The 24962-nt window shown below is 48.9% G+C and overlaps 8 protein-coding genes across 8 annotated transcripts; 5 read left to right on the top strand and 3 right to left on the bottom strand.

Annotated features, from left to right (window-relative positions):
- Positions 1 to 837: 837 nt before the first annotated feature.
- On the top strand, positions 838 to 2136 carry CTRU02_206920 (lipoyl mitochondrial; the record flags this gene model as incomplete). Its single annotated transcript, XM_036729463.1, has 2 exons — positions 838 to 1771; positions 1835 to 2136. 2 exons carry the CDS (start codon positions 838 to 840, stop codon positions 2134 to 2136), a joined length of 1236 nt encoding a protein of 411 aa, XP_036578970.1.
- A 2410-nt stretch (positions 2137 to 4546) lies between these two features.
- On the top strand, positions 4547 to 7118 carry CTRU02_206919 (glucan 1,3-beta-glucosidase; the record flags this gene model as incomplete). Its single annotated transcript, XM_036729464.1, has 5 exons — positions 4547 to 4818; positions 4866 to 5052; positions 5101 to 5345; positions 5396 to 6631; positions 6698 to 7118. 5 exons carry the CDS (start codon positions 4547 to 4549, stop codon positions 7116 to 7118), a joined length of 2361 nt encoding a protein of 786 aa, XP_036578971.1.
- Positions 7119 to 7739: 621 nt separating this feature from the next.
- CTRU02_206918 (methyltransferase C9orf114) lies at positions 7740 to 8860 on the bottom strand (the record flags this gene model as incomplete). The annotated part of the gene is made up of 3 exons (XM_036729465.1): positions 7740 to 8601; positions 8667 to 8788; positions 8837 to 8860. 3 exons carry the CDS (start codon positions 8858 to 8860, stop codon positions 7740 to 7742), a joined length of 1008 nt encoding a protein of 335 aa, XP_036578972.1.
- A 300-nt stretch (positions 8861 to 9160) lies between these two features.
- On the top strand, positions 9161 to 9801 carry CTRU02_206917 (thioredoxin-like protein; the record flags this gene model as incomplete). The annotated part of the gene is made up of 2 exons (XM_036729466.2): positions 9161 to 9236; positions 9317 to 9801. The coding sequence occupies 2 exons, from the start codon at positions 9161 to 9163 to the stop codon at positions 9799 to 9801; spliced, it is 561 nt and encodes a 186-aa protein (XP_036578973.2).
- Positions 9802 to 10650: 849 nt separating this feature from the next.
- CTRU02_206916 (het domain-containing protein) lies at positions 10651 to 11190 on the top strand (the record flags this gene model as incomplete). Its single annotated transcript, XM_036729467.1, has 1 exon — positions 10651 to 11190. The coding sequence occupies one exon, from the start codon at positions 10651 to 10653 to the stop codon at positions 11188 to 11190; it is 540 nt and encodes a 179-aa protein (XP_036578974.1).
- A 61-nt stretch (positions 11191 to 11251) lies between these two features.
- CTRU02_206915 (transposase) lies at positions 11252 to 12907 on the top strand (the record flags this gene model as incomplete). Its single annotated transcript, XM_070204798.1, has 1 exon — positions 11252 to 12907. The coding sequence occupies one exon, from the start codon at positions 11252 to 11254 to the stop codon at positions 12905 to 12907; it is 1656 nt and encodes a 551-aa protein (XP_070061331.1).
- A 6493-nt stretch (positions 12908 to 19400) lies between these two features.
- CTRU02_206914 (beta-lactamase family protein) lies at positions 19401 to 21164 on the bottom strand (the record flags this gene model as incomplete). The annotated part of the gene is made up of 3 exons (XM_036729468.1): positions 19401 to 20199; positions 20253 to 20550; positions 20606 to 21164. The coding sequence occupies 3 exons, from the start codon at positions 21162 to 21164 to the stop codon at positions 19401 to 19403; spliced, it is 1656 nt and encodes a 551-aa protein (XP_036578975.1).
- A 402-nt stretch (positions 21165 to 21566) lies between these two features.
- Positions 21567 to 23700, bottom strand: CTRU02_206913 (uncharacterized protein; the record flags this gene model as incomplete). Its single annotated transcript, XM_070204797.1, has 5 exons — positions 21567 to 22354; positions 22405 to 22673; positions 22743 to 22937; positions 22997 to 23470; positions 23522 to 23700. The coding sequence occupies 5 exons, from the start codon at positions 23698 to 23700 to the stop codon at positions 21567 to 21569; spliced, it is 1905 nt and encodes a 634-aa protein (XP_070061330.1).
- Positions 23701 to 24962: the final 1262 nt, after the last annotated feature.

The raw sequence follows: 24962 nt of genomic DNA, 5'->3' as shown, positions 1-24962 counted from the left end.
TCGAAGCGATTGGAGAGAGGGGATGATCAGGATGAATGATGGAGGGATTTCCGGAGTTCTTGTGTTGGAACACAAAAGTTTCACATTCTCTTCGAGTTGTTGATACCCCTATTGTTGTATACTCACCGACCTCAGGATGTGCTCGGCTCGAAACATGGCAGTGCCGGTAGCTTTCTGGCTCCATCATTACCATGGTGGGCCGAACACATCTTGGCGCGAGGGAGAAAATGACGGATTTGTTTTGATGTTCGGATTTACCTACGATTTTAACTTGATTGACGGCTTGGTTTATGACTTTGCCTGGAGAAGGGAGGAGGGCTTGGAGTACTTTGAAGGAGTTGCGAACTTTTAAGAGACGGGGAGTTTACCAGCTTAGCAGCTTAGCTGAATGGATTGCCATCGATTAGCACCAACTCGCATCGCAAAAAGACCCAGTGAAATAAAAATGCATGGGACATGACCATGAAAGTCGCTTGCCAATCCAACCCTGTTGATTGGAAAAGACAGCAGACAAGACTTTGGCTTCTCCCCCTTCCAATCCGTTGGGGCGGAAAGGCCCGGTACGTGGTTGGGCGCGTTTTAATAGGCTACCTTAATAAGCATTGCCGCTGTCAGTCGGCTACTCGAAGCTGATTGGCCAACAAAGTTTCTTATGCCGATTCAATCCGGGGGGTCGGGTATTCTTCCGAGCTGCAGGGCCTTCCAATTCTCAATTGTCATCAATTTTTGCCCCATCAAAGCTCCCTCCATCCTTCACCAACACCATCTTAATCCAGCATCCACGGGTGTTGTTCGACCGCTTTCGAGGAGAACAGCTCAACCCCACAAACCTTCAAGATGGCATCAACAGTCGCGCCTCTGAAGCGCATGCACGCTCCCCTCCGAAAAGCCCTCGGCAGCTACCGTGCTTTCGCCACAGTTCCTACCCCCGACCCCTCGGCTTCGCAACCGAAGGCCCGTCGGCCGACGTACTTCAAAGATCGCAGCGTTGCTTCCTTCGATGACTTTGTCGGCGGTGCCAAGGAGCAGCCCATGTCCTCCTCGGAGGCCTACGAGATCCGCACCGTCGAGGTGACGGGCCCCACGGGCAAGAAGAAGACGGTCACCCGCTTGCCTGAGTGGCTCAAGACCCCGATTCCCGCCGGAAACGACAACTTCAAGGCGATCAAGAAGGACCTGAGAGGTCTGGGACTGCACACGGTTTGCGAGGAGGCGCGATGCCCGAATATCTCGGAGTGCTGGGGCGGCAGCTCCAAGAACGCCGCTACGGCGACCATCATGCTCATGGGAGACACATGCACGCGAGGATGCAGGTTCTGCAGTGTCAAGACGAACCGCGCGCCGGCGCCTCTGGACCCGCACGAGCCGGAGCACACCGCTGAGGCTCTCGCCCGCTGGGGTCTGGGCTATGTCGTTCTTACCTCCGTGGACCGTGACGATTTGGCCGACGGAGGTGCTAGGCATTTCGCCGAGACGATCAGCAAGATCAAGGCCAAGAAGCCCAGCTTGCTTGTCGAGGCGCTGACGGGTGATTTCATGGGCGATCTGGATATGGTGAAGATGGTGGCGGAGAGCGGACTGGATGTTTATGCTCACAACGTCGAGACGGTCGAGGCGCTGACGCCGTACGTGAGAGATCGGAGGGCGACATTCAGGCAGAGTCTGAAGGTCCTGGCACACGTGAAGCAGGTCAAGCCGGAGATCATTACCAAGACCAGCTTGATGTTGGGCTTGGGAGAGCAAGAGTCAGAGATTATGGATGCATTGAGGGGTGAGTTTATTCTCGTTTTCGCTGTCGATAAATGTGAACAGGAAGCTGACTTGAACAACACAGAACTCCGCAAGGCCAATGTCGACGTTGTTACCTTTGGTCAGTACATGCGCCCCACGAAGCGCCATCTCAAGGTGGAGAGATACGTCACGCCGGACGAGTTCGAGATGTGGCGGCAGCGGGCGCTGGATATGGGCTTCTTGTACTGCGCCAGCGGACCTTTGGTGCGTAGCAGTTACAAGGCCGGCGAGGCGTTTATCGAGAACGTCCTCCGCAAGAGGGCTGGCGAGAAGGCCGGCCTCGGTAGCAAGCAGCTCGGTCAGACAGTTGCGCTGGAGGAGGGGCTGAAGTCTACTACTCTCTAGACTATCTATATATTGTCTGACCTGGTCCGCCATGGTTTATGGCGTGTAAGATGAGATGCGAGGGATACGGACAGGGGCGGGGTTGAAAGGGATGGATAGATGGATGGTGGGTGGGTGGCATGGCTGGGCGTTTTTTATTTTTTATTTTTTTCAGTTTCATTTTTTTGGGAAGGGACTCTATTCATCATGGGCATCGCCATCTTCCCGGCTATCAGTCCAGCCAGGTGCATAAACCGGATTACAAAGTAAAAGAGGTGGCGTTCAACAACGGTCACCAGATACAAAGACGAAAGAAAATAATAACGCAATCCTCCCCGTACCCCCGTTCGTACCTGCAGATGCCAAGTCTATCTAAGCCAGAGGGCTTTCTGGTGCCTGTCAATCAGAACTTAAAAAAAAAGGATCCCGTTGTCGCTACTTTATGAGTTGGGCGTGTCCGCCGGACAAGACGAAGATCGGCTCTGGCCCGGCTCGGCGCCCATTTCTCCCCGTGCCAGAAACGCGTCCGTCGAGGTAAGCAACGCAGCACAACCCAGGTAGATCGGCGAACGTTTACATTTCTCAATGAACCAGCTAGCGTCTCACGTCGGCGACCATGGGGGGGATGGGGGGGGACGCCTTGTGTTCTCCCTCATGTTGAAGACGAGGAATTCTCTTTTTTGCCCTGAATGCCCACCCCCTTTGGAATGGATAACATCACGCGGTCGAGTATATATCCCTTAGCTTAACCTTTCCCAGTCGTACTCCACTGCGTGTCTACGTCCGGAGTTGCGCCGTCGCCCTATAGGCCGCGATACAACCCTGTCATGCAGCGTTAAAGGTGGTATTCGCCAAGGGGGTTGATTTTATGTGTGGTTTGTTTAGTCAACGGGAAACATTTTACACTATAGGCCCCCCCCCCCTCATGTTCCCACCCCCGTTTTCGCACTCGGCTTCTTGTTTCTCTTGTATGAAGCTTGTTTATTTTCTGTCTGCACAATTTCTCATCCCTCAACTTTCTTTTCGTGGCATTATGTTCTTCTTTTCTTGCTTTTCTTGTCTCTGCTAAACCTTTTCAAGGTTCAATACATTGGATTCACTCAAAAAGGAGGGCTTGAGCCACTGACGCTGCTCCTGAGAAAGTCGCCCATGGACACCATGAATAAGCAGAATTCCACCCCGTGTTATCCGAACTCCCTTGGCCCAAGACATGACATGCAGTCGTTTTTTTTTCTTTTTTTTTCTCTTCTTCTCTGTACCCCGCATGATGGAACTACCACCTACCAGCGCATAGCAAGCCCGGAAGGGTAAACAGCTCCAAGATGGTTCAATATAGTGGTCCAATAATCCGCCGTGTGTAGATAAAACTGCTTAGGCGACCCTCATTTCCCCCCCCTCATTCATCATTTCCTAGCGCCAATCCGAGTCAGGTTTAGTACACCCTCTTTTTCCTTGTCTCCCCTTCTGCTTCACGCGTGGACTAGACCACGAGCTGCTTCTTTTTTTTTTGAACATTTGCTGGCGTCGTTTGGTGTCTAGTTGATGGTCATCTGTCAGACGATGAGCTATGAGATTAAGTTTGGGAAAATGGTTTCCGTTACTGATGCGAACCCGCTTCTTGGGCGATCCAGACGGCTGTGGATCTCATATCCTCAACCTTTATTATAGTAAGTGGTGAGTTGATAGGATGAATGGAGTCGGAGTAGTCCGCCCGGCTCGTGTTCAGCTCCTGCAAGTCGGCCATCGTCACTTCGCTTTTCCACCCCCCGTCGGCTCTGCAGCATCACACACGCACACACACACATCAAAATGGTGACGTTGAGGAATTTGAGAGAAGGGGGAAGAGACATAGCCTGTGCTTTGACTGAGACATCCCTTTCTCTCTCTCCTTCCCCCCTTTTGATCCGTCTTTCCCTTTCTTGTCTAGGCCACACGACGGCACTGGGTATCCCCCGTTGCATTTGTTCCTGAGAGGCATTCCGAGAGAAGGGGGTGGGAACTTTGATGCTGTGTATGGCTGTGTGTCTTCACTTTTCATAAAATATCGAGGGCTCCCCCACAGTCGCTGCGTCGACTCTCTTATTTTCCCTTCCCTAGGTTCAACTCGGGACTATCGGGTTGCAGTTATAACCCCAGCCAAGGTTCTACTGTGCCTACAGGGCCAAATATATGTGTATAGTTCTTTAAGGTTTCTCCTCGTCCGTTACTTATTGTTTATTGATTCCTCTCTGGGATCGTCCACTCACTATTTTATCTTCTACCTTTCTGGGCATATCGTCCGAGGGGGGAATTACAGACACTCTTTTGACACCAGTCGCTCATTGACCAACCCACCACGATCTTTACTTTCCACTACAAGCTTCACTTCGCTCGTGCTTACTTTACAAAACAAACATCTTGTGCTATCGTTTAAAGGCACTATTCGGTGACTATGCGCTTCACAGCCGCGCTATGGCTCGCCGCCGCGGCCGTCGCCAAGGCGGCCTACTGGATGGAGGACGTCCAACACCAGGGCATCTCGCCGTACCACCCGGACCCGAACTACAAGGTCTTCCGTAACGTCAAGGACTACGGCGCCAAGGGTGACGGTGTCACCGATGATACGGCGGCGATCAACTTGGCCATCTCATCCGGCCAGCGATGCGGACCGGGGATTTGCAAGGGCGAGACGACGTCGCCTGCTACCGTCTATTTCCCCCCCGGGTGAGTTTCATGAGAAAGGGAATTTATCAAGACTAACACTGTAATAGCACTTACCTCATCTCCGGCTCCATCGTCAACTTCTTTTACACTCAGATCATCGGCGACCCTACTAATCGGCCTGTGATCAAGGCTACTGCCAACTTTGATGTGACGAACAACTTGGGTCTCATCGACGGTAACAAGTATGGCGCGAATGGCCTTGCTTGGGGTGCTACCAACGTCTTTTTCCGCCAGGTAGAGTTCATGTTTTGAGGCTATCTTATGTCAACTTACACTTTACAGATCCGCAACCTGGTCTTCGACACGACCGCCATCAACGCGTCGTCTGCCGCCCTCGGAATTCACTGGCCCTCGTCTCAGGCCACTGCCATTACGAACTGCGCGTTCCACCTGGCTGAGGGCCCAGACAGCAAGCACACCGGCATCTTCATTGAGGAGGGATCAGGTGGTCTACTCAATGATCTCGACTTCTACGGAGGCCAGTACGGCGCCAACTTTGGTAACCAGCAATACACCGCCCGTAACCTGTCAGATAACCCTTCAGCCTGCTCTCTGGTCGCTCACTAACATCACGCAGCCGCTTCTGGAACTCCCAGATCGCCATCAACCAGCTCTGGGACTGGGGCTGGACGTACAAGAGCATCTATTTCGAGAACTGCGGCATCGGCATCCGGCTTCAGGACAACAGCACGTCGTCCGTCACGCTCATCGACTCGCACTTCGTCAATGTCCAGACGGCCATTCGCACCCCGCGCGAGCCGGGCGTCACCGTCCCCGTCACCGCCGGCACCCTCGTGATGGAGAACGTCGCCTTCTCCAACGTCGGCACCATCCTCCAGGGCCCCAAGAACAACACAATCATCTACGGCACCAGCAGCTCCGTAGTCAGCCAGGGCTTCGCCATGGGCCACATCTACACGCCCACGGGACCCACGGATTACACCGGCAACGACGTCTCCTACTTCCCCGTGTACCCGAGCCTCCTCGCGAGCACCCCCACGGGGACAAAGTACTACGAGCGCTCCAAGCCGCACTACGAGAACCTCCCCGCGGCGAACTTCATCTCGGCCCGCAACTTCGGCGCCAAGGGCGACGGCATGACGGACGACACCGTCGCGCTGAACAACCTCTTCAACTACGTCGCGTCCCACGGCGGCAGCGTCGTCGCCTTCGTGGACGCCGGAACCTACTACGTCTCCGACACGGTCTTCATCCCCGTCGGCGCGCGCATCGTCGGCGAGGCCCTCGCGTCAATCATCATGGGCGGCGGGCCAAAGTACCAGGACATCTCGAACCCGCACCCGGTCGTCAAGGTCGCGCTGCCCGGAGACTGCGGCACCATCGAGTGGTCCGACATGATCGTCTCCACGCGCGGCGCCGCCCCCGGCGCCAAGGTCGTCGAGTATAACCTCAACACGCTCGGCGAGCCGGCGGGCATGTGGGATGTGCACATCCGCGTCGGCGGTTTCGCCGGCACCCAGCAGCAGCTCGCGCAGTGTCCCACCACGCCCAACGCCACCGTCACCGCCGACACCATTGACAAGAACTGCATCGCCGCCTGGATGAGCATGCACATCACCAAGCCCGCGTCTAACCTCTTTATGGAGAACTGCTGGTTGTGGGTCGCGGACCACGACCTCGAGGACCCGAATTACAAGCAGGTTACTATCTACGCTGGAAGAGGCTTGCTGATTGAGTCTACTGCAGGCAGGATCTGGTTGTCTGCTTCGGGCGTCGAGCATCACACGTTGTACCAGTACCAGCTGTACCAGACGAGGGATATTTACATGGGGCAGATCCAGACGGAGACACCGTGAGTTATCGCAACATATGAAAACTAGGCTGCTATGTAGAATGATGACTGACAGCGCGGAAACAGGTACTACCAGCCCAACCCCCCGGCGTTGTACCCGTTCCCCCGCGTGGAGGGTTACCACGACCCGGACTTCGTCGCCGACTGCGCGGGGCACGACCCGAGCGCGCCCCCGTGCGAGATGGCGTGGGGCCTGCGGGTCATCGGCAGCCGCAACATCGCCATCTTCGGCGCGGGCCTGTACTCCTTCTTCAACAACTACAGCACGGCGTGCTGCCAGATCGGCGCCGGCGCGCGGTGCCAGCAGCGTATTTTCGATATCCGCGACGGGCCGAACAACTGCACGCGCACGGAGAACCTGGAGACGTACAACCTGCAGATTGTGGGCACGACGGCCATGGTTACGAGGTACGGGCAGGACATTGCGTTTTACAGGGATAATATCGCTGGGTTCACGGCCGGTATCGCGCTTTACCAGCATGCTTAGGTGGGTTCCTATATGTGTTTTTTTTTTTCTCTGATGTAGGAATATTTGACGTGAAATTGTTTTCTTCTGTTGAGATGTGCTTGTGCTGCTGTCTTCTGAGCTTTCTGTGACGATGTTGTAAATGTGACTCGACTGCTTTGTGGCTCGGATATTCGAGTCTGTAGATTGGTTGGGGAGAGCTGATGGTTGGGTTTTTGGCTTATTTGTCATTGGCTTGGCGTCCACTGAGCCATCGCCGTCTTAAACCGTTTTGAATGTAGGTTTAAGTTCTCATTGGATGTATGGCATATCTGTCAGTTTGATGCTGATGGCATCAGCTCTGCTTGGAAGTTAGTGAAGTGAAGAGCCAGGACGGAAAGAGAAAACTTAGGGATAACGTCAGATATTCCTTGTCAAGTCTGTCCCGTAAGCATGTCACATTTGGCTATGTTCAGACTCAGAGAATGAAAATGTGCGTGAACCAAACTGAACTCTCGCTTGACCCATCTAGAACCAAAGATTATATACTCAAAATCAAAACTTCGCAGCTCTATGCCCAGGAACCAAATAACTTTTGATTGGGTATCACATCTCCGCCAGGCTTCCGGCCCAACACAGCATCCCATATATCACGTACCGCCATCAGTACTCATACCAAAGCCTCCTCAGATTCGTCAACCCGATCCAGATTGCCTCGTCGGTCCTGATGTTCCGGCTGCTCTGTCCCGGCAGGACGTTAACCCAGTGGTCGAACAGCTCCTTCGTCCGTCCCGCAGACATCTCCATGCCCTCGAGCTCCTTGTCGTTCACCGCCGCATACTCGATACCTCTCGGCCCGCCGAACACGATCAGCAAGTGCTTGAAATCCAGTGGCGCTGTGCTCGGGAATGACTGCGACAGCGTGCGTCCGCGCTCCGACGTGCCGATGCTGATGTCGTAACCGCCCTCGTACTTGCACTCGGTGAACATGGCCGAAAGCGAGTCCGCCCGTCGTACGCTGTATCCCCAGTAGTATCCTCCCTCTTCCCTGGGCGCCGCCGGGTCGCACGCCTCAACCTCATCGGAGTTGTAGTCCGGGTAATGCAGCGTCACGCGCGTGTTGGGCGGGATCTCGTCCTCGATAACAACAGGGTCCTTGAGACCAAGGTCGATCACGGTACCCTTGGGGGTTCCCTTGCCGGCGACACCCTCGCGGTAGGGCAACCAGTCCTGCGGGTTCGGGTGGTGCGGCATGTCGAGCGACGGCAGCTGGCCAGCGAGGCGCAAGTTCGGGTGAAGGGGGAAGAGCATCTTGCGCATGAAGGGAGGGACTTCGAGATAACCGAGAAGGTGCTCCAGGAAGTGACAAGGATCGACATCGCCGGTGTAACTCTTGTGGTCAACGCGCTTGGGGCGGGATTCGACGGGGCTGTCGTCGAAGATGACGATCTCGTCGATGCCAAAGACAGCAAGGGCACGAGCGATGCGACCTGCGACGGCAGTACGACGCTCAGCATTCAGAGCACTATGGCAAGGTTAATTAAGGCCTCAATGCAAGTCTGGTCAACTTGGGGAAAAGGCGTCACATACTCTGCCATGATACTGCTGGGAATTGCGACTGAGACGGTCCAGCTACGGCCACCCTCAACCGCCTCGAACTTGGAATAGGGCAAGGCGGATTCGACATGGCTGTCTTCGCCTGTTTTTCTTCTCTATGATGTGTAAGAAAAAGCCACAAAAAAGATATAAAGTTTCTTTACCTTTGCTCTCGGATCGAAAGACATTTTGACTCAATTGGTGGTTTGGTTTGGTTGAAGCTCTACAAGTTTATTAGCGGTGTCCCAAAAAGTTTCTGAACTTTGGGATTCGTCCCGCAGTGGACCCCGGGGTAAATCCGGCAGAAAGGTGGAGTCGTTGTTGACCGCCTTCTATTTTAGGTACCCGCCACCTTTCCGCTAGGACCGGGGCCGCGAGAGCTTCCGTCAGCGAGACGAACAACCCCCCTTAGGTGTTTCTTTCCCGTCTCTTTCACAACCTCAAGGTCACCAATTTTACTCCCATTTGTCACATTACATTGCAAAGCCATGAGTTTAATTAGTGTTCAGTCTGCCGGTGAATGGCAGGGCATTCTCAGCGGCACAAATGTCGTCATTGCCGACTGTAAGTCAATCAGATAACAACATACTATGTACTCCCAGCGCATCCGATCACTCGCTGACAAAAGCTTCCCTCCATCGCAGTCTATGCCGACTGGTGCGGCCCTTGCAAGATGATTGCACCGCACTTCGAACGTCTCGCGAAGGAATATTCCAAGCCGAAAAAGGTCGCCTTTTGCAAGATTAACGTCGACCAACAGTCCGGCATCGCTCGTACCCACGGCGTCAGCGCCATGCCCACCTTCATCATCTTCCACGGTGGCCAGGCCGTCGAGACGATCAAGGGCGCGAACCCGCCCGCCCTTACCCAGGCTATTCAGAACGCTCTCAAGCTCCCCGACAAGGGCGGCAGCTCTGCTGCTTCGTTCAGCACTCCTGGCCGGACTCTTGGTGGTGACCAACGTCCCCGCGCCAGCCTACAGCGCCCCATCCAGTGGCAACTTAGCGGCATCTTCAGTAACCTCATCACATTCATCGGGCTGTACCTCGTCTCGCTGTTTGCAGTACGTTGGTTTATGGGCGATAATGCCGGTGACGGGACGAAGAACATCTTGCTGACGGACTGGTAGATTGATCCTCAAAAGGCGGCCGAGATGTCGCAATTTAACCGCGTCAACCCCCCTCCCCCGCCGATGAAGTCCGGCAGCGGCGCCGGCCCCGGTTCGAAACAGGCACCGAGAGCGGCAGCGTTCAAGACTCTTGCGGATCTTGGCGGCGACGAATAGGCATTTTGAAGCATGGTTGCAGGCGTATGGCGTTTAGGGCATCGTAGCAGAAACCCAGCTCCGACGGAGCCGGTACTAGCATTCTTATTCTCCCTTTAATATGGTGGCATATTCGACCACATTTACGTACATCGCTCGTCATATCTGGGTGAATCAATCAGGCTGTCTACTTCGCTAACTCCACTGACAAACACAGCCATCTTTCGCATCTGCCGTAAGCAGCTGCGGATCAAGCCCCACGCGTGCCCAATTACTCTGTTCTCTCAACTCATCACCAGCCTTATCGGGAACTCCGATGCGCCAAGAAATCCGCCAGAGTAACCCATCTGGTTCGACTTCTACGAACATATGCAAGGCTGGCGAATAAGCCTCCTTGAGCCTGCACACTATCAACCTGCGCCTCTTGCTTACCCCTCATTAGCGTCTAGCATCCAATGTCAATATGACAGGCAGCCATATATATATCTCAAGGCTGTGCAAGCTACTACCTCTCTTAAAATTCGAGTCCAACTAAGCAGATGATAAAACGTGGCTTGTAGAATTTCACTTTCTACTCATCTCAGTACCATTGCAATCGCCATCGCGGCACCACCTCAGCAACTCTAACTTGTCTCTCATTGCAACAATTTGTTTTGAGCCACAACAGTCTCATAGAGACTTTTGGGTCTGGCAAGCACACGGACGTTCGACTACATGCGGCTCATCAACGTCATCACTTCCAAGTTGGAATGGAAAGATGATGCGACCGTCTCTCCATATGCCATTTTGTCGCACACATGGGGGGATACGGAAGATGAGATAACGTATCACGACATTGAACCTTCTCTCCATAAGACGGGAAAAGGCCGTGACAAGTTTGAAGGATGTCGCGCGCAGGCCATGAAAGACATGCACAAATATGTCTGGATCGACACATGCTGCATCGACAAAGACAGTAAAACGGAGCTAGATGAATCCATCAACTCAATGTTTGCCTGGTACGAGGAAGCTCAAGTCTGCTACGCATATCTCGACGACGTACCAAACAAAGACGATGCGAATTTTGAGGAAAGGTTCAGCAAAAGCAAATGGTTCACGCGTGGATGGACCTTGCAAGAACTTCTAGCCTCAGAAAGGCTAATCTTCTACAGCCAGGACTGGCAGCCTTTGGGGTCTAAAATCGACGAGGAATTGTCACCTATCATAGAAAAGATTAACGTACATGATAAGCGAGTGAGACAGACAAGCGAGTGAGACAGTAAACCGCGACCGTCGCACCTTGACGCGACCGGCACCTTTTCCTCTACAATAAATCATGGAATCAGCTAGTATTGAAAGAAGGTTACAAATTGCCCTTCAAGCAATGAGAAATGACCCAAAACTTAGTGCTCGGGCCGCAGGTGCACTCTATACAGTCAGTCACGCAACATTAAGCCGGCGACTAAAGGGAATAGTCTCACGACGCGACAGCATGCCTAATTCACGGAATTTATCAGATTTAGAAGAGAAGACAATAGTTGAGTATATTCTCGACCTAGATGCGCGATCATTTCCTCCCCGGCTGAGTGGTGTGGAAGAAATGGCCAATCGACTTCTCGCAGAGCGCGACGCGCCTCCAGTTGGGAAGCGCTGGGCTTCTAATTTCGTCAAGCGACAACCACAGCTTAGGACGCGTTTCTTTCGCAAGTATGACTATAAGAGAGCTCAATGCGAAGATCCAGAGGTGATTCGTGGCTGGTTTTCGCTTGTGAAGAATACAATTGCGAAGTATGGTATTGCTGATGCTGATATCTACAACTTTGATGAGACCGGCTTTATGATGGGCGTTATTGCTTCTGGAATGGTTGTTACAAGTGCTGAAAGGCGTTCAAATACGAAGATGACACAGCCTGGCAATAGGGAATGGGTTACAGTTATCCAGGCTATTAATTCCCAAGGGGAGAGCATCCCGCCATACATCATCGTTGCAGGCCAGTATCACCTCTCAAGCTGGTATACAGAAACCTCTCTTCCGGGCGATTGGGCTATTGCAACGTCTGAAAATGGATGGACAACAAACGAGAGAGGTATTGACTGGATCAGACACTTCGACATTTATACAAAACCACGTACGTCTGGGAAATATCGCCTCCTCGTTGTTGATGGTCATGAAAGTCACCACTCCGCAGCCTTCGAGCTCTTTTGTCAAGAAAACAACATTATTACACTGTGCATGCCGGCTCACTCGTCTCATCTACTTCAACCCTTAGATGTTGGTTGTTTTCAGCCGTTAAAGAATGCCTACGGTCGGCAAATTGAGAATAAGATGCGGCGAGGCACAACCCATATCTCGAAGGAAGATTTCTTTGCAGCATTTCACGAAGCTTTTAAGCAGTCTTTTACGAGGAAAAATATCCAGGGAGGTTTCCGAGGAGCTGGACTTGTCCCTTTGAATGCAGAAAGTGTTCTCTCAAAGCTGGATGTAAAGTTCCGAACGCCAACGCCTGAGGAGGGGGTCCCTCAGACACCAGACCCTTGGATCTCTAGGACGCCGAGCAACCCAAGCGAAGCAAGATCACAGTCTACTTTTATTAAGAGTCGAATCTCACGCCACCGAAGCAGCTCTCCAGCATCAATTTATAGTGCTGTGAGTAAGCTAGCCAGAGGGACAGAAGGACTAGGGCATCGGGTAGCATTACTAGAGTCAGAGGTTCAAATCCTTCGAGAGGAGAATGCAATATTAAGTCGGCGTCGAAGGGCTAAGAAAACACGTCTACAGAAAGGAGGAAGTCTTACTATATCTACTGGAGAGGATATACAGTCGCAAAGAGAGGCAGACACGCAACTACAAGAGGAAACGCGACGGAGTAGTGGTCGCAAAGTGAGGTCTGAGACGACTCATCGTCGGTGTGGCGTATGCGGGAATACAGGCCACAACGCGAGAACATGTCAATTTATTGAGGAAACATCCGAAGAACAGGAATCCGAGTAGTATTAATCAATCTAAGATTTCTTGTTATAGATTTCGATATTATTGTCGCGAAGGTCTGGTTTACTGTCTCACTCGCTTGTCTGTCTCACTCGCTTATCATGTACGTTAACCATAGTAGTAAATTAATAATTAGCCTTATATCAAGGCTATTATAGGTAGCGATAGCTTCTACTACCTATCGCCTTGCGTAAAGTTCGCATACTTCGCTCGTCGCCTTCTTAATCGCTTTCGCCCGCCTTATGACTTCGGGAGATAGTAGCAAATCGTTAGTAATTCGTAAGTATAAGCCGAATACTAAGAGTATTAGCACTATTCCGTTCAGGCTAGTAGTATCGTTAACTACTTTAACTACTATTTAAAATACTAATTCTAGCGTAATTATTAAGTCTTCTACTTTAATAATTTCGTATGCCTTCCTTAGAAGTATATAGTATCGTTTAACTTTCTTAATACTGTTATAGGCTTCTATAGGAATTTCCTTGATTTTAATTACTATTCCTCTTGCTACGTTTCGGAATTCTATTAAGCGGAAGTTTATTCTAGCGTCGGTAACTAGCTAGTCTAGGGGTCCTTAATATATATCTATCTAGCAGAGGCGTAAGGCTTCCTAAGTAGCTTTCGCAGAAATATCCTTAAGGAACCAGGCGGCGTTAAACGCCGTAGCGGTATCGACGACGTAGAGGACCGGTCTATTACCCTTAAGGTATATTACGTCGGCGATAACCTTATAGTTAAATTCGTAATCGTCTCGTAACGTAAATTTAAACCGTAATAGCGCTAATACGTATATTTAGCATCGATAGCAGACTTTCAATAGTTACTTAATTACTATAATTTCAACTAAGTAGCTAGCCTTCTAGAATACCTTGTATAATCGTTAAATAGATAGGTGTCCGAAGCGACGGTAAACCCGTCGTAATTTAGCGTCTATAAGGTAGTTCTAAGCAAGTAGTTTCTCCTTATTAAGTAATAACTATAGGTAGCCTTATTTATAAATAATAAGTATAACCTTATTTCCTTAGATAAGGGTATTCGTAACGTTATTAAAGTAGACCTTTAATCGGTCTATATCTCCTAGGCATATAAAAAAGGGAGTATTAGTCTTAATAACGTAAAATTTAACGCTTCTAAACGGCGTTAGCACTTTAGTAGTCCTTATAGACTCTAGTAGTATCCTATTGCCGAATTTTACTATAACGCTACTAGCCGCCTTAGTATTTAACGTAATTCCTTCGTAAATTTATTATAAGACTACGAATTATAGGTAGCTAGCGGTTGAGAATCCTGCTGCGCCCGAGTTAGGCATGATCCCTTAGAAGTTCTAGGCAGAGTAGCGTCCCTCGAGTATAAATTGCGAAGGTAGCTCTTTCGGTTCTAGTTAGTTACGGAAGAGGTCTTCTTTCGTAATAGCATAGTAGGTTGACTAGTCTGCTAAGATCATAGCGATCCTATTACCGTTAATTACTATTATAGTAAAATAGGCGGTAACCTAGAATTAACTATCGCTACCGGTCTCTTCCTCTTTGTTACTTTTACTAGTTTGTTCGGTTATATAGTAGTATTGCTAAGAGTCTTCGGCGGTAAGTTATAGGTCTAACCCGTCGAAACCCTCGTATTAGATAAGAAATTAGCTATATACTAGAAGTAACGTATCCTAGGCATATTAGGTAGTTTTAAACTTCTCGTACGCTTTTCGTTTCTCTTCTATAGTATATTTAGTTAACTAGTAGTTAGGTTTTCTATATACGTAGCACTTCTTAGGCGTTAGCAGTAATAGGGGTTTGTTACGGCTTCTTCCTCGTAATGATCGACTTCGTAATAAACGACTATATCGTAAATAACGCCTTCGACCATTAAAAGTTCTATCGGTCTAGTACTGCTCTAGTAGGTTGGCTACTATGTTGAATTGTTGTTAGTTAAGACAGGTAGCTGTCTCGATCGACAAGATTAATTAGCTGCAAAGTCCCTCGTACGTCTTAGCCGGTATAAATAACGCTATTACATACTCTAGAATATCTCTATAAGCGTATAGAAGTTAGGTATAGAGGGATCGGTCGTTATAATCCTATTATAGCAAACCAGGCTAAATCTTGCTTAATTTATTATATAGTATATTAAAATACTCCGATTTAGTCTTTCTAAGGTTATCGCGAATAATTTAGGGAAAAGTAGTTATATTCTACTACGTAACGTACGCTTATTACCTTTCCCTAGTCTCGAAGTGTAATTTCAATTAGTTAATCATGGTCTCGAAGTTAGGCTGTAGGTTAATTACTTTAATTAAGGCGTAAAAGTAGGTTTTAGCTATTTTTTTTAGTATTAGGGGAAGTACCTTGTTATATTAGGAGGTATAAATTCCTAGCATTCTATAGTAATCTACAAATACTAGCATCTTCTTTTCGAGTATATCGTATATATCGCCGCTATATTTCATATCGTTAGGGTATAGTTTCGCAAATTCTGTTAATTGCTTTCCAATACGGTTTATTAACTTATATAGTTAGAAGTCTATTAACGGAAAGACCGTAGGATATAGCGGTCGGTACGGTAGTTACTACTATTATTATTCTTATAAAGGAGGTAGCTATAAGGTTAGTTCGACTCTTCCTCCTATACTATTAGCTACTATTGCTAGTCTCGTAATCTCTTCGTAGAATTTAAGGTCTTTTATTAAAGCCTTTAGGTTACGATATCTCTTAACGCCTTGTTCGAGTTCTTAAGGTAACTAGTAGTAAAATTCTTCCTTTTTAAAAGCTAATGCTACGTTTTTCGAGATTTTCTTACTATCTATTTCGACGTAAACGCTATTACCGATTAAATAGTCTTTAAAGAATCGTAAGATTAGGGGAGGGACGTTCTAAAAGTCTTCTTCTAACTAGTCGGCGAAATCGAGAGAAACTTCGTTCTATAGCTCGAGGCTTGTAAGATTCCTCTTCTTATAAGTCTTAAGTAGGAAACCTATATAGGAACCTAGTTGCTATAAGCTAGCGTTTATAAGGTCAATTACCTAGTTACCTTATATTACTAAATCGATTATACTTTCGATTCTCTATAAGATAGGGACTATTAATTAGCTTTTAGTAGTAACGCTACTTGCAAGCGATCCTTCTCGTAAATTTCGCTCTATTCTAATAGTATAAAAGGATTACTTCTATTTAGAATCTTAAATTCTAATCCTTAATAGTATTAGCTACGATTAGTATAAGATATAGGCTTAGAAGTAGGAGTTAAAAGACGATTTAGGATATTACGATTCTAAGGGGAAAGAATTATAAAATCGGGGATTTTTATCAGTTCGTCGTTTATTTCTATTAGCGCCGTTCTTGCTAATATTCTTAAAGGGTATAAAGGTATATATAAGTCTCGAATTAGTAAGGAGAGAGTTTTACTATAGATTCTCTCGTAAATCTCTCTTTCTCGCTTTAGGCTTCGCTCCTTACTATTAGGAAGTTTAGAATCTAGTAGATAGTTAGCCTTATAACGCTTATAACTACGTATGTTTCTCCTAAGCCGTAGCCTTAAAGGCGTATACGTATAGCTATATAGGCGGATTACCGTTAGTAGTCTCTGCTTGCCTTTCGGCATATTCTTCTTCTAGTAGGGAGGTCTCTGTTACGGCCCAACCAGTTGGTGCCTGGCCGGCGTAGCTATATAGTGCAGAACAGGGGATAATGATGCCGGAGTCATCATTACCGAAGCTTTTGCTTTGTGCCACAGTTGGTTGCCCTGACCTGCTCGTAACAGTCTCTTATAGCAAGCGCCTTGCGGTTAGTACCTTGTCTAGGGATTTATTAAGAAACTAGTAGGCGCCTTGTAATTAGCACCGCGCGTAGGGGATAGTTATAGTTAGGGAAGTTGTTATCCCTTATAGGATTCGTAAATCTTCGCCTTTATAGCGTAAAGAGGTTAGAGGACTGTCGATTCGGTAGGTCTCTTCTTCTAGTAATTGAAAACGCGTAATAGAACGCTCTTGCTAGTAATAATTAGCTACAATTAACCTTATCCCGCCTAAGGTAAGCATAGCAGTCCCTAGGTTACTCGAATAATCGGATTACTAGTAGATTCAAGGAAAAGAAGCTTTCTTCTACTAGTTTCCGTAGATCCTAGTTACTCTTGCTTCTTCTCTCGTTAGTACGAAATCCCTACTTTTACCTAGGCTTAGGTATCTAGTTTAAGAAGTCGTCTCTTCTAGTATTAACCTTGCTAATCTACGGTTTATCTATAGCAGAGTAGTAATTATAAAGTTAACCAAATTAATAGCAATTATAAGGTTTACTACTAATCAGTATAGGTTTCACAGGAGTAAAACGGAATTCCGTTCGTTAATAATAAATAACAGTAAATTAGTTCTAATCGATAGTTCATGATAGTTGAAAGTAGTGTTGTTAACTAGAAGGTGGGGATATTCCCCCTTGGCCTGTCACGTGGGTCTGGGAGGCTTGGGCCTCTCAGCCTGGCGGGCGTGTGGCTGGAAGTGCCACACGACTCCGTATTCCAACTATCGCAACACTATAAGAGGAAATTGTGGGTGGTGGGATGTCGGTTTGGCGGCGAAACTTGCCATACTAACTTAAATCAAATGGCTGTATGTTTTCGTAACGACATCATATGCACTATATTCAGCTTCTTGCAGTAGACGGCCGTCCGAGGTCATGCAATAATTCATCAATATCTTAGGAAAGGGTTGCATTTTTTGCAGTATTGGTAGGGGATTTTGAACCCGGATTGGATATCATAATACCCAAAAATACAACACAACAAAAACCATTCTACACTTGTCCCTCCTGTTTGCCAATTTCGCCATCCAGATAGTACGTATTTCGTGTGCATGGCTACAAGAAGGTTGTTGCTTGAATTGACATCCTCAATCAGACCTAGATGTTACGGCCAGCTAACTGACAGTGGGTTTGTGTTAGCAGTAAGTCAGGGATTGAGAGTAGTAACAGTCGTTCCGTGGTCCTGGTCGAATAGATCGTAGATCTTCAAAGGGCTTGGTGATCAGTCAAGGCCTCAACAAGAGTCGTAGAGTAGTTCGTCACTTAGGATAGCTGAAAGTACCGGTGAGGGTAGTCACGAAGTTGATTGCTGAAGAACTAGGAAAGGTAGGACTCGAGAGGACTCGAGTCCCAACTATATACAAGTCTGGTTCCATGCTGAACACTTCCTGATCCTGGGGGACCGACACCCAGGACGTCGGTCCATCGCCATGGACCGCCCTTGGCACCGTCGATTGATTGATTGATTGATTGATTTATTCCTACTCGGTTATGAAGCCGCTCTTATGCCAGCAGCTATGCCCGGAAAGCGGGGTTTGGCAGGTAGCCGAAGCGTCGACAATGAACAGCGACGCCCCACTTCGCCCTGATGTTGCATCAGGGCCAGCTATCCCCAAGCTCCCCACTATGTTCTCTATTCTGTGTGTTTGTGCCCTCTGTTGAAGAAGTGTGTTGCTCTCCTGTCTGCTTTCTCGCTTTTGTGTTGCTCTCTAGAATGCTTGTTTTGCGTCCTCCTGCTTCGGTTCAGTTGGTGCTGGTAGCACCGTATCTGGTTCTTTGTACCTACAGTCTCCCCCCAGCGCTCAGCTTTGTCTCTTTGTTTTGTCCGTATCCTCCCGGACTTGTATGTGCCGTTTTCTCAGTTGCATCTGTAAATTCTTTGTTGCCTCCTGCCGGGTTCCTATGTGGCCTCTTGTTTCTTGCCTGTTGACCACTATTGCCCTCCACCACATTGGCCCAAGGGTCTTCCACGAAGCACAATGCTCCACTGACTCCGACATGTTCGATTACTGGGTATGAGAGCTCCCGCACAGATTCCGCAGACATTGTCGCGCGTTGAAGGGACACCAATCCTTCTTCGCAAAAGGGGCGACAGGGGACCAGTCTGTCTGTGGTCTGTAGTATTGTGTGGCATCGATCGTAGCATGCCTAATGCCTAGTGCTTTCTCCGTGCGGAAGGTGATACTGTTCTGTCGGACTCATCTTCGTCGTTGTAGGACGTTGCAAACTTTGTCGGGGGTGACAGGTGACCCAAAACCTGTCGGCGGCTGTTGTGTTGAAGTTGATTGTTTGGGCGCAGTCTTAGTGCTTCGTGTAGCGGCTTGTGGCTCGCCTGTGGTGGTGGTAACAGTGTTGTCTATTGATATGTCGTATTTTGCGGCTTGCTCTCAAGTTTTTCATTATAGTCGGGGCGTGCTCTGCGGCCATCTTGGGCCCCTTTGGGACGTAGAATCAAGGCCGAGGATGGCATTGCATCGAAGGGGGCTCTGTGGCCGCGAGCACGCGTATTTGGGGCCGTTTTTGCTCCGATTTTCAAAAATTTCGTTCTCGCTGTTGTTGATGTTTTTCCCTTGGCACCGTCGGTCCTGTCCCAGGACCGCGTCGGTCCTGCTTATCGTCACGTGACCTGTATCCTAGTTCTTCCGTTCCGTGGGGGTTGTTACGACGTAACGGCTGACGGCCGTCCCTATAACCGCTGAGCCCCTGCGGGGTCGTCGTCAGTGGTCTGTTAACTGTCGGGTCGTAACACTAGATAGAACAAGGGAGCCATCACCCAGTGTAACATCCGACGCACGTCCCGATTCATCCATACCGAACACAAACCGTACATTGATGCTTGAACCTAAAGAGTCGACGTCCTGCCAAGTGATGCAAGTAGGCGTACCCATATCAACAGGAGCACTCTTATCCTGAAAAACGGCGACAAATTGATGCTGGGTGTCAGTTGCTACATTGCTGGGGTATAAGCGAAAATCAAGGTTTGCAAGCTCAATACCCGCAGCCGCAGCAACCTGTTGACGAAGATCAATGTTTCGGTTCTTTAGCAAAGAAACGACAAGGCCATGCCCATCACTTGATGTGTTGAAAATTGCCGACCCAGACGGCCCTTCGAAGAAGCCAGCATAGCGTGCTGCCATCTCTGCTGCAGCAAGTTTTTGAAGCTTCAAAATTGCCAAAGAGACAATATCAGCGTAGACGTTAAGATCAGGTCCATGCGTGGCTTCAGTGTCGTGAGCGAGAATGGCGAAGCCGGCGTTGAAGTCGGGGGCGAGACCAAAATAGCTCGCGTAGTGCCCGATCAAGCCCGTTTTGGTGAAAACGTCCAGGATTGAACTGTTGGCATATTGACCGGCGTGGTAGATTTCCCAGGGGCGGCCGACGCCATTGCGGAGATTCGAGGTGTCGGCAACGGGTTGGAGCCAGCGACGGGTTGAACCTTTGGAAATCAGTTTCGAGCTGAGCATGGCATGGCCAGCACGAGCGAGGTCCGAAGCGGTAGAGAGCATAGCAAGTGCGCTGCGACGTGTTAGCCCGTGTCTCAATACGAAGTTAGTAGCAAAAATACTGACGCTGGGTCGCCAACCGCTGAAGCGTTGAGATCATGAGCATAGATATCTGTGTCGTCGGTCGACGATAAGAGGCGGCTCTTGGTCATGTTCAGAGGTTCAAAGACACTGCTGTAAAGAACGTGATCAAATGTAGAGGTTATGTCATTGCTTGTACGAGCTTCCAAAGCTAGAGCAAGGAGCTGAAACCCGGCATTAGATATCAAGGGAGTGGTATCTGGGCGAAACAATGGAGGGACTGTGGAAAACTCCTCTAGGAATTGTGTTCGGTTGCACGGTTTGTTAAGCGTGCAGGCGTAGGCTGTTGATGTTGTGTGAGCAGCAATTCGACATGAACCTAAGAATGATCTACCTACAATCTCGTGCAAGCCCAGACATCTGGCCAGCCAGTGCGCCGATAGTAATTTCGTCCCAGTTTACTGCCAGACCCGAAGTGCTGGCATTGTTGAGTTCTGGCAAGAACACGGTAACTGATGTACCCCAGTGCTCGTCACCAACTTCCACGAGCCATGCGTACACTGTGAAGAGTTGAGTTAGTGTGCCCAAGGGAAACACAGTGTCGGCGCCAAGTCTTGAGTCTTGAAGTGCCTCAACAGCTGTGTGATGGTATTCGAAAAACACTGGATCTGTCTCAGTGTCTTCAGAACCGGAGAACAAGACAACTGTGAACGAAGTGGTGTTCGGCGTGATCTCTCCAAAGTCATCAGAGCCGCCATCATGAACAAGCCGGTCAAACAAAGCTGAGAACTCTTGATTGAACGACTTGATCGAGTCAGACTTTCTGTCTATAACTGGCGGAGAGTGATAGGCTCGAAGTAGAGGGCATGGTTGGTATACCGGAGCTTCTGCAAGACCTCTTGAACTCATGAAGAGTATCAGAGCTGCCGAAACAATGAAGTTGGAGAAACGATGCATTTTGAGTAATGTATCCGATTAATGTGATTGTCGTACAAGAGTTTTGAGTCAAGCATGTTCGCAGAGTTGTATACATCTTCGAGATTTGGACTCTTCTTTATATGTTGCAAGAATTGGGCATCTTCTAAAGTCGTCATCCTAGAGCCCGACACGGGTGAGATACGGACATGGAAACTTCACATTGCTCCTGGTCGGAACGGAGGTGCAGTGTCACTCGGCCGCGTGGTGCTCACACCAAAGCATGCCGTCACATGTGTTTTCTTGCGCTGACTTCCGTAGGTGTGGTTGGTAGTGGCAGTGTTCAAGGGATCTAGCGTTCTCATCAGAAGTGTTATGCGTGTATTTCGAATGTCCGTATCCGTGTCCGTGTCCGGGCCCGCAGACCTCTGTAAGCCAACCATGCTAAAATTGTACACCACTGTCCTCTCTTGCAATAGAGTAGCTCCAACTCTTAAACGGAATGAAAGTATCTTTTACGAATGATAAATCGTCCATAGAGACTTCTGAGCTCGAGTGCATGGTGGCGTTCCCGGGAAGTGCAAAATCGCGATACATCATGTCATCGCACGCTGGAGCGATGGCTGATTGCGGAAACGGCGATTGCGCGACCGAATAATCGATATTACCAGCCAGATGCGGTAGGCCAGTTACCTCTATACCAGCGCCTGGAAAGGATGTGGTGGCTGACGCGTTCAAATTATTCGGCAAAGTTCGATGCTCCATGCTGAATTGTCGCTGTTGCTCTAAATACCACTTCTCGACCCGTCGTGTCCGTAGCAAAAAGTGGTAAAAAGAATCGCGGTCTCCTTTATCATCTAGATCCGGCGAGGTGGCGGATTCAAGTCTTAAGACAACCTGCCGGATCGTGTGGCCAATGTCGGCAAATTGCCGAAGATGTTCTGTCATGAAACTTATCCTCGGATCCGCTGCTTGGAGATCTAATCGGACTGCCAGGGTGTTTCCACAATAGAGCATGACCCAGACAATGTTGGGGAAGTAGACTTCCTGGCCTGGAGGCGTATGAAGAAGTACGCTTGCAAGAGATTTGGCGGAGACGATGCTCTCCGACAACCCTTGGATTAAACGTTGCATGGAGGGATTTTGAGGTTTACTTAGGCCGAACGGTGAGTCTGGTAATGAAAGTTGGTTGAGACAAAGTTGTATTGTGTACATCTGGGGTACCAGAAGCGCTACGGCAGTTTAAGTCATATTTCTCTTGGTTTGAGAGAGGGCTACTTACGACAGTCACCAAGAGGGAAAGACAATGTTCTCTTGAAATTATCTACCCTTTCTTTGGCATCTGATACAGCTGCTTGTATCTGCATTGGATCTAGCGTCGATTCATTTTTGACTATGTCGTCAATATCCTCAGCGAGCCGTTGTAGGCGAATTATGTAGGGCAGGTACTGATCTGTGGGACATTCAGCTGCTTCGACTAATCTATTAGCAGTCTCCGTCATGTAGCTTGTTAGAGTAATAATCCGAAGTTTTTGAAGAACAATGCTCGAGCTTTACGTATATGATGGTTAGCTTAGGGCTCATGCATGTGCGTCTGGGTAGGCCCGTTGGGTGACCAACCATGATGATAGGTAATATGTTCCTAGAAGAGCCCTCCATTGGTCCAAAGACTCTACACGTTCTTGCGGCGAACGGCTCCCTCCGACGCTCCATAATGGTAGATTTATCGGTCTGTCCAGACGGAGGTCCGAAACTATGCTAACAGCTAAATGAAGATGCTGCGAATACCGTTTAGGTCTTGGCTGGAAATGGGCCCTCGAAAGAATGTTAATGTTGATGAAGAGAGAGAATTTGAGGAATAGAATCTTCTTTACCATGCAAGATGAATAAGTAAGCCTTGAAGAATATCTAAAGAGGCAAAGTTGCTCCATACTAGACGTGAAGCTATGAGTTCATTAAACATTTGGCCTAAAGCTCTTTGCAGCCGAACATCGTCATGAGATGCAGCAGCAAGCAAGGCCAAACACAGAGCTGGTCTTGTTTGCCATAATGTGCTTATACTCTCCGAGGCAGGAATTATGACAAACGGAAAATGAGGCACTAATTTTATACGAAAGCGATTGAGAAGCTCTTGGCCTCTATCAATGGTGAGGCGACCAGCTTCGAACGGATCTTGCACTTGGTTGCCGGGCCCGGTGTGGCTAGTGAACGTTTGCCGTACGCCTCCATTACTGGATGCGGAATTAGTCAGGGGTGAAGCTTGGATCGGATCAGATGCAGAGGTTAAAGGACTTTCGGGGTCGACAGTGGATGCTGGCTGGTCGGGAATTTGCAGTAATTTGTTAGGCCTGGCATCAAGTCAGCTCAGGAACTGTACCGTGGGAACTGGTAGGGCTAACCTTGAACGGGAGCCCGGCGGTCTGCGGCTGCGGGCCGGCGCATACGTGCACTCTTTACCGAGCCGAAGGCACCTATCACATATGATGGAGTCCTTTGTACGATCGCACTTGATTTTGGCGTGGGCACATGTGCGACAGGTTTTCAATAGCGAGACCGGGCTACGCTGACGAGGTTCCATGAAGCCGAACCAGAAGACCCTAAATGGGATTATGGATTGACGGACTGATACAGGTACTTGGTGAGGTAACCCTTCTCTGGCGTTTCTGTAGGTGGTCGAGGCACAGAAGCTGAATTGAAAGAATAGACAGACGAAACGGGGACACCACGGACGGGGGGGGGGGGGGGGGGGGGGGGGAAAGGAATACCAATACATTTTTAGCGTACGGATACGGAGGAAACGGCAGCAACTGGAGCTATTTCCAGCGAGATTAAAAACGGGAGCGAGCAGTGGAACACTGCGATGACGCCGCCGACGTAGTGCTAAAGTCCGGTCCAATCTGGAGGGGCGATGGTGGCTTATTAGTAGGCACTAGTGGAAGGAAGGCGACTAAAGGAAATTCGATCCACCCTTGTATGCCTTTTATGCCTGGCCATTTTGCCATGAGTCGACACAGAACCCTGAAGATGCATTTACACTTGTCCGAGCTTCCTCGCTTTTCTTGCAGGGGCCTTTTTATGGACTAGTTATTCATTGAGATAAGCTTTTGTCAGGTATTTCATAAGCCAATGTTGTATTAGGCAGCCACAAAGCGATCTGTTGCGTTATCATTCATACTCGATAGGGTTGCTAATTACCATTCACTCACTAGGAGTTGTCAGATATTTCACCTCATCAGGAGCCTACATCATATCATTCTCTCCTATTCCTGGGTTTTGGTAGGCTCATTAGTCAAATGATGAGGCGAAAACTTTTTTGGCTTCTAAATTATGAAGCTGCTTTTTGCCTGCGCCAACTTCTCGTGGCTTAGGTTGATTGAATCATACACATGAATGACCTAACCCGAGCGAAGCCCCAATGAAAGGAAACAAAAGGCGAAATCTACGGTTGATATATGAGATTGGAGAAGTCAATGACGTCAAGCGGATCTCTTTTACACCCGTAGATCCTAGCGGTTGAGGCCTCATCACCAATTCAAGGGTGAAATTAGATGGATCTCGTGGCTGTAAAAGTGGTATTGGACAGAAGGTAAGAAAGTAGACAAGAGTGTGGTCTGTCAGTTATATTGCTGAATGTTGAGTAACCTTCATGGCAAAAGTAAAGGTTCCTCGCAAACTTGCGCCCAGCATCTGGAGCCGTAAGTTCTCGATCTGCATCGATTCCCATGTCGAGCCTTAGGTTGTTCTATGCATGCCATTGTCGCCTTGTATTGTGCATACCAAAAGTCCAACGCTCAAGAATTCTCGTTTAGCGCCGCTACCCTTCATTAGAGGATAGCTATA

Source organism: Colletotrichum truncatum, assembly GCF_014235925.2.
Source record: "Colletotrichum truncatum strain CMES1059 chromosome Unknown Contig_0004, whole genome shotgun sequence".
In the NCBI taxonomy this organism is placed as follows: Eukaryota; Fungi; Ascomycota; class Sordariomycetes; order Glomerellales; family Glomerellaceae; genus Colletotrichum; species Colletotrichum truncatum.
This window is presented reverse-complemented; position numbering and strand designations above follow the sequence as displayed.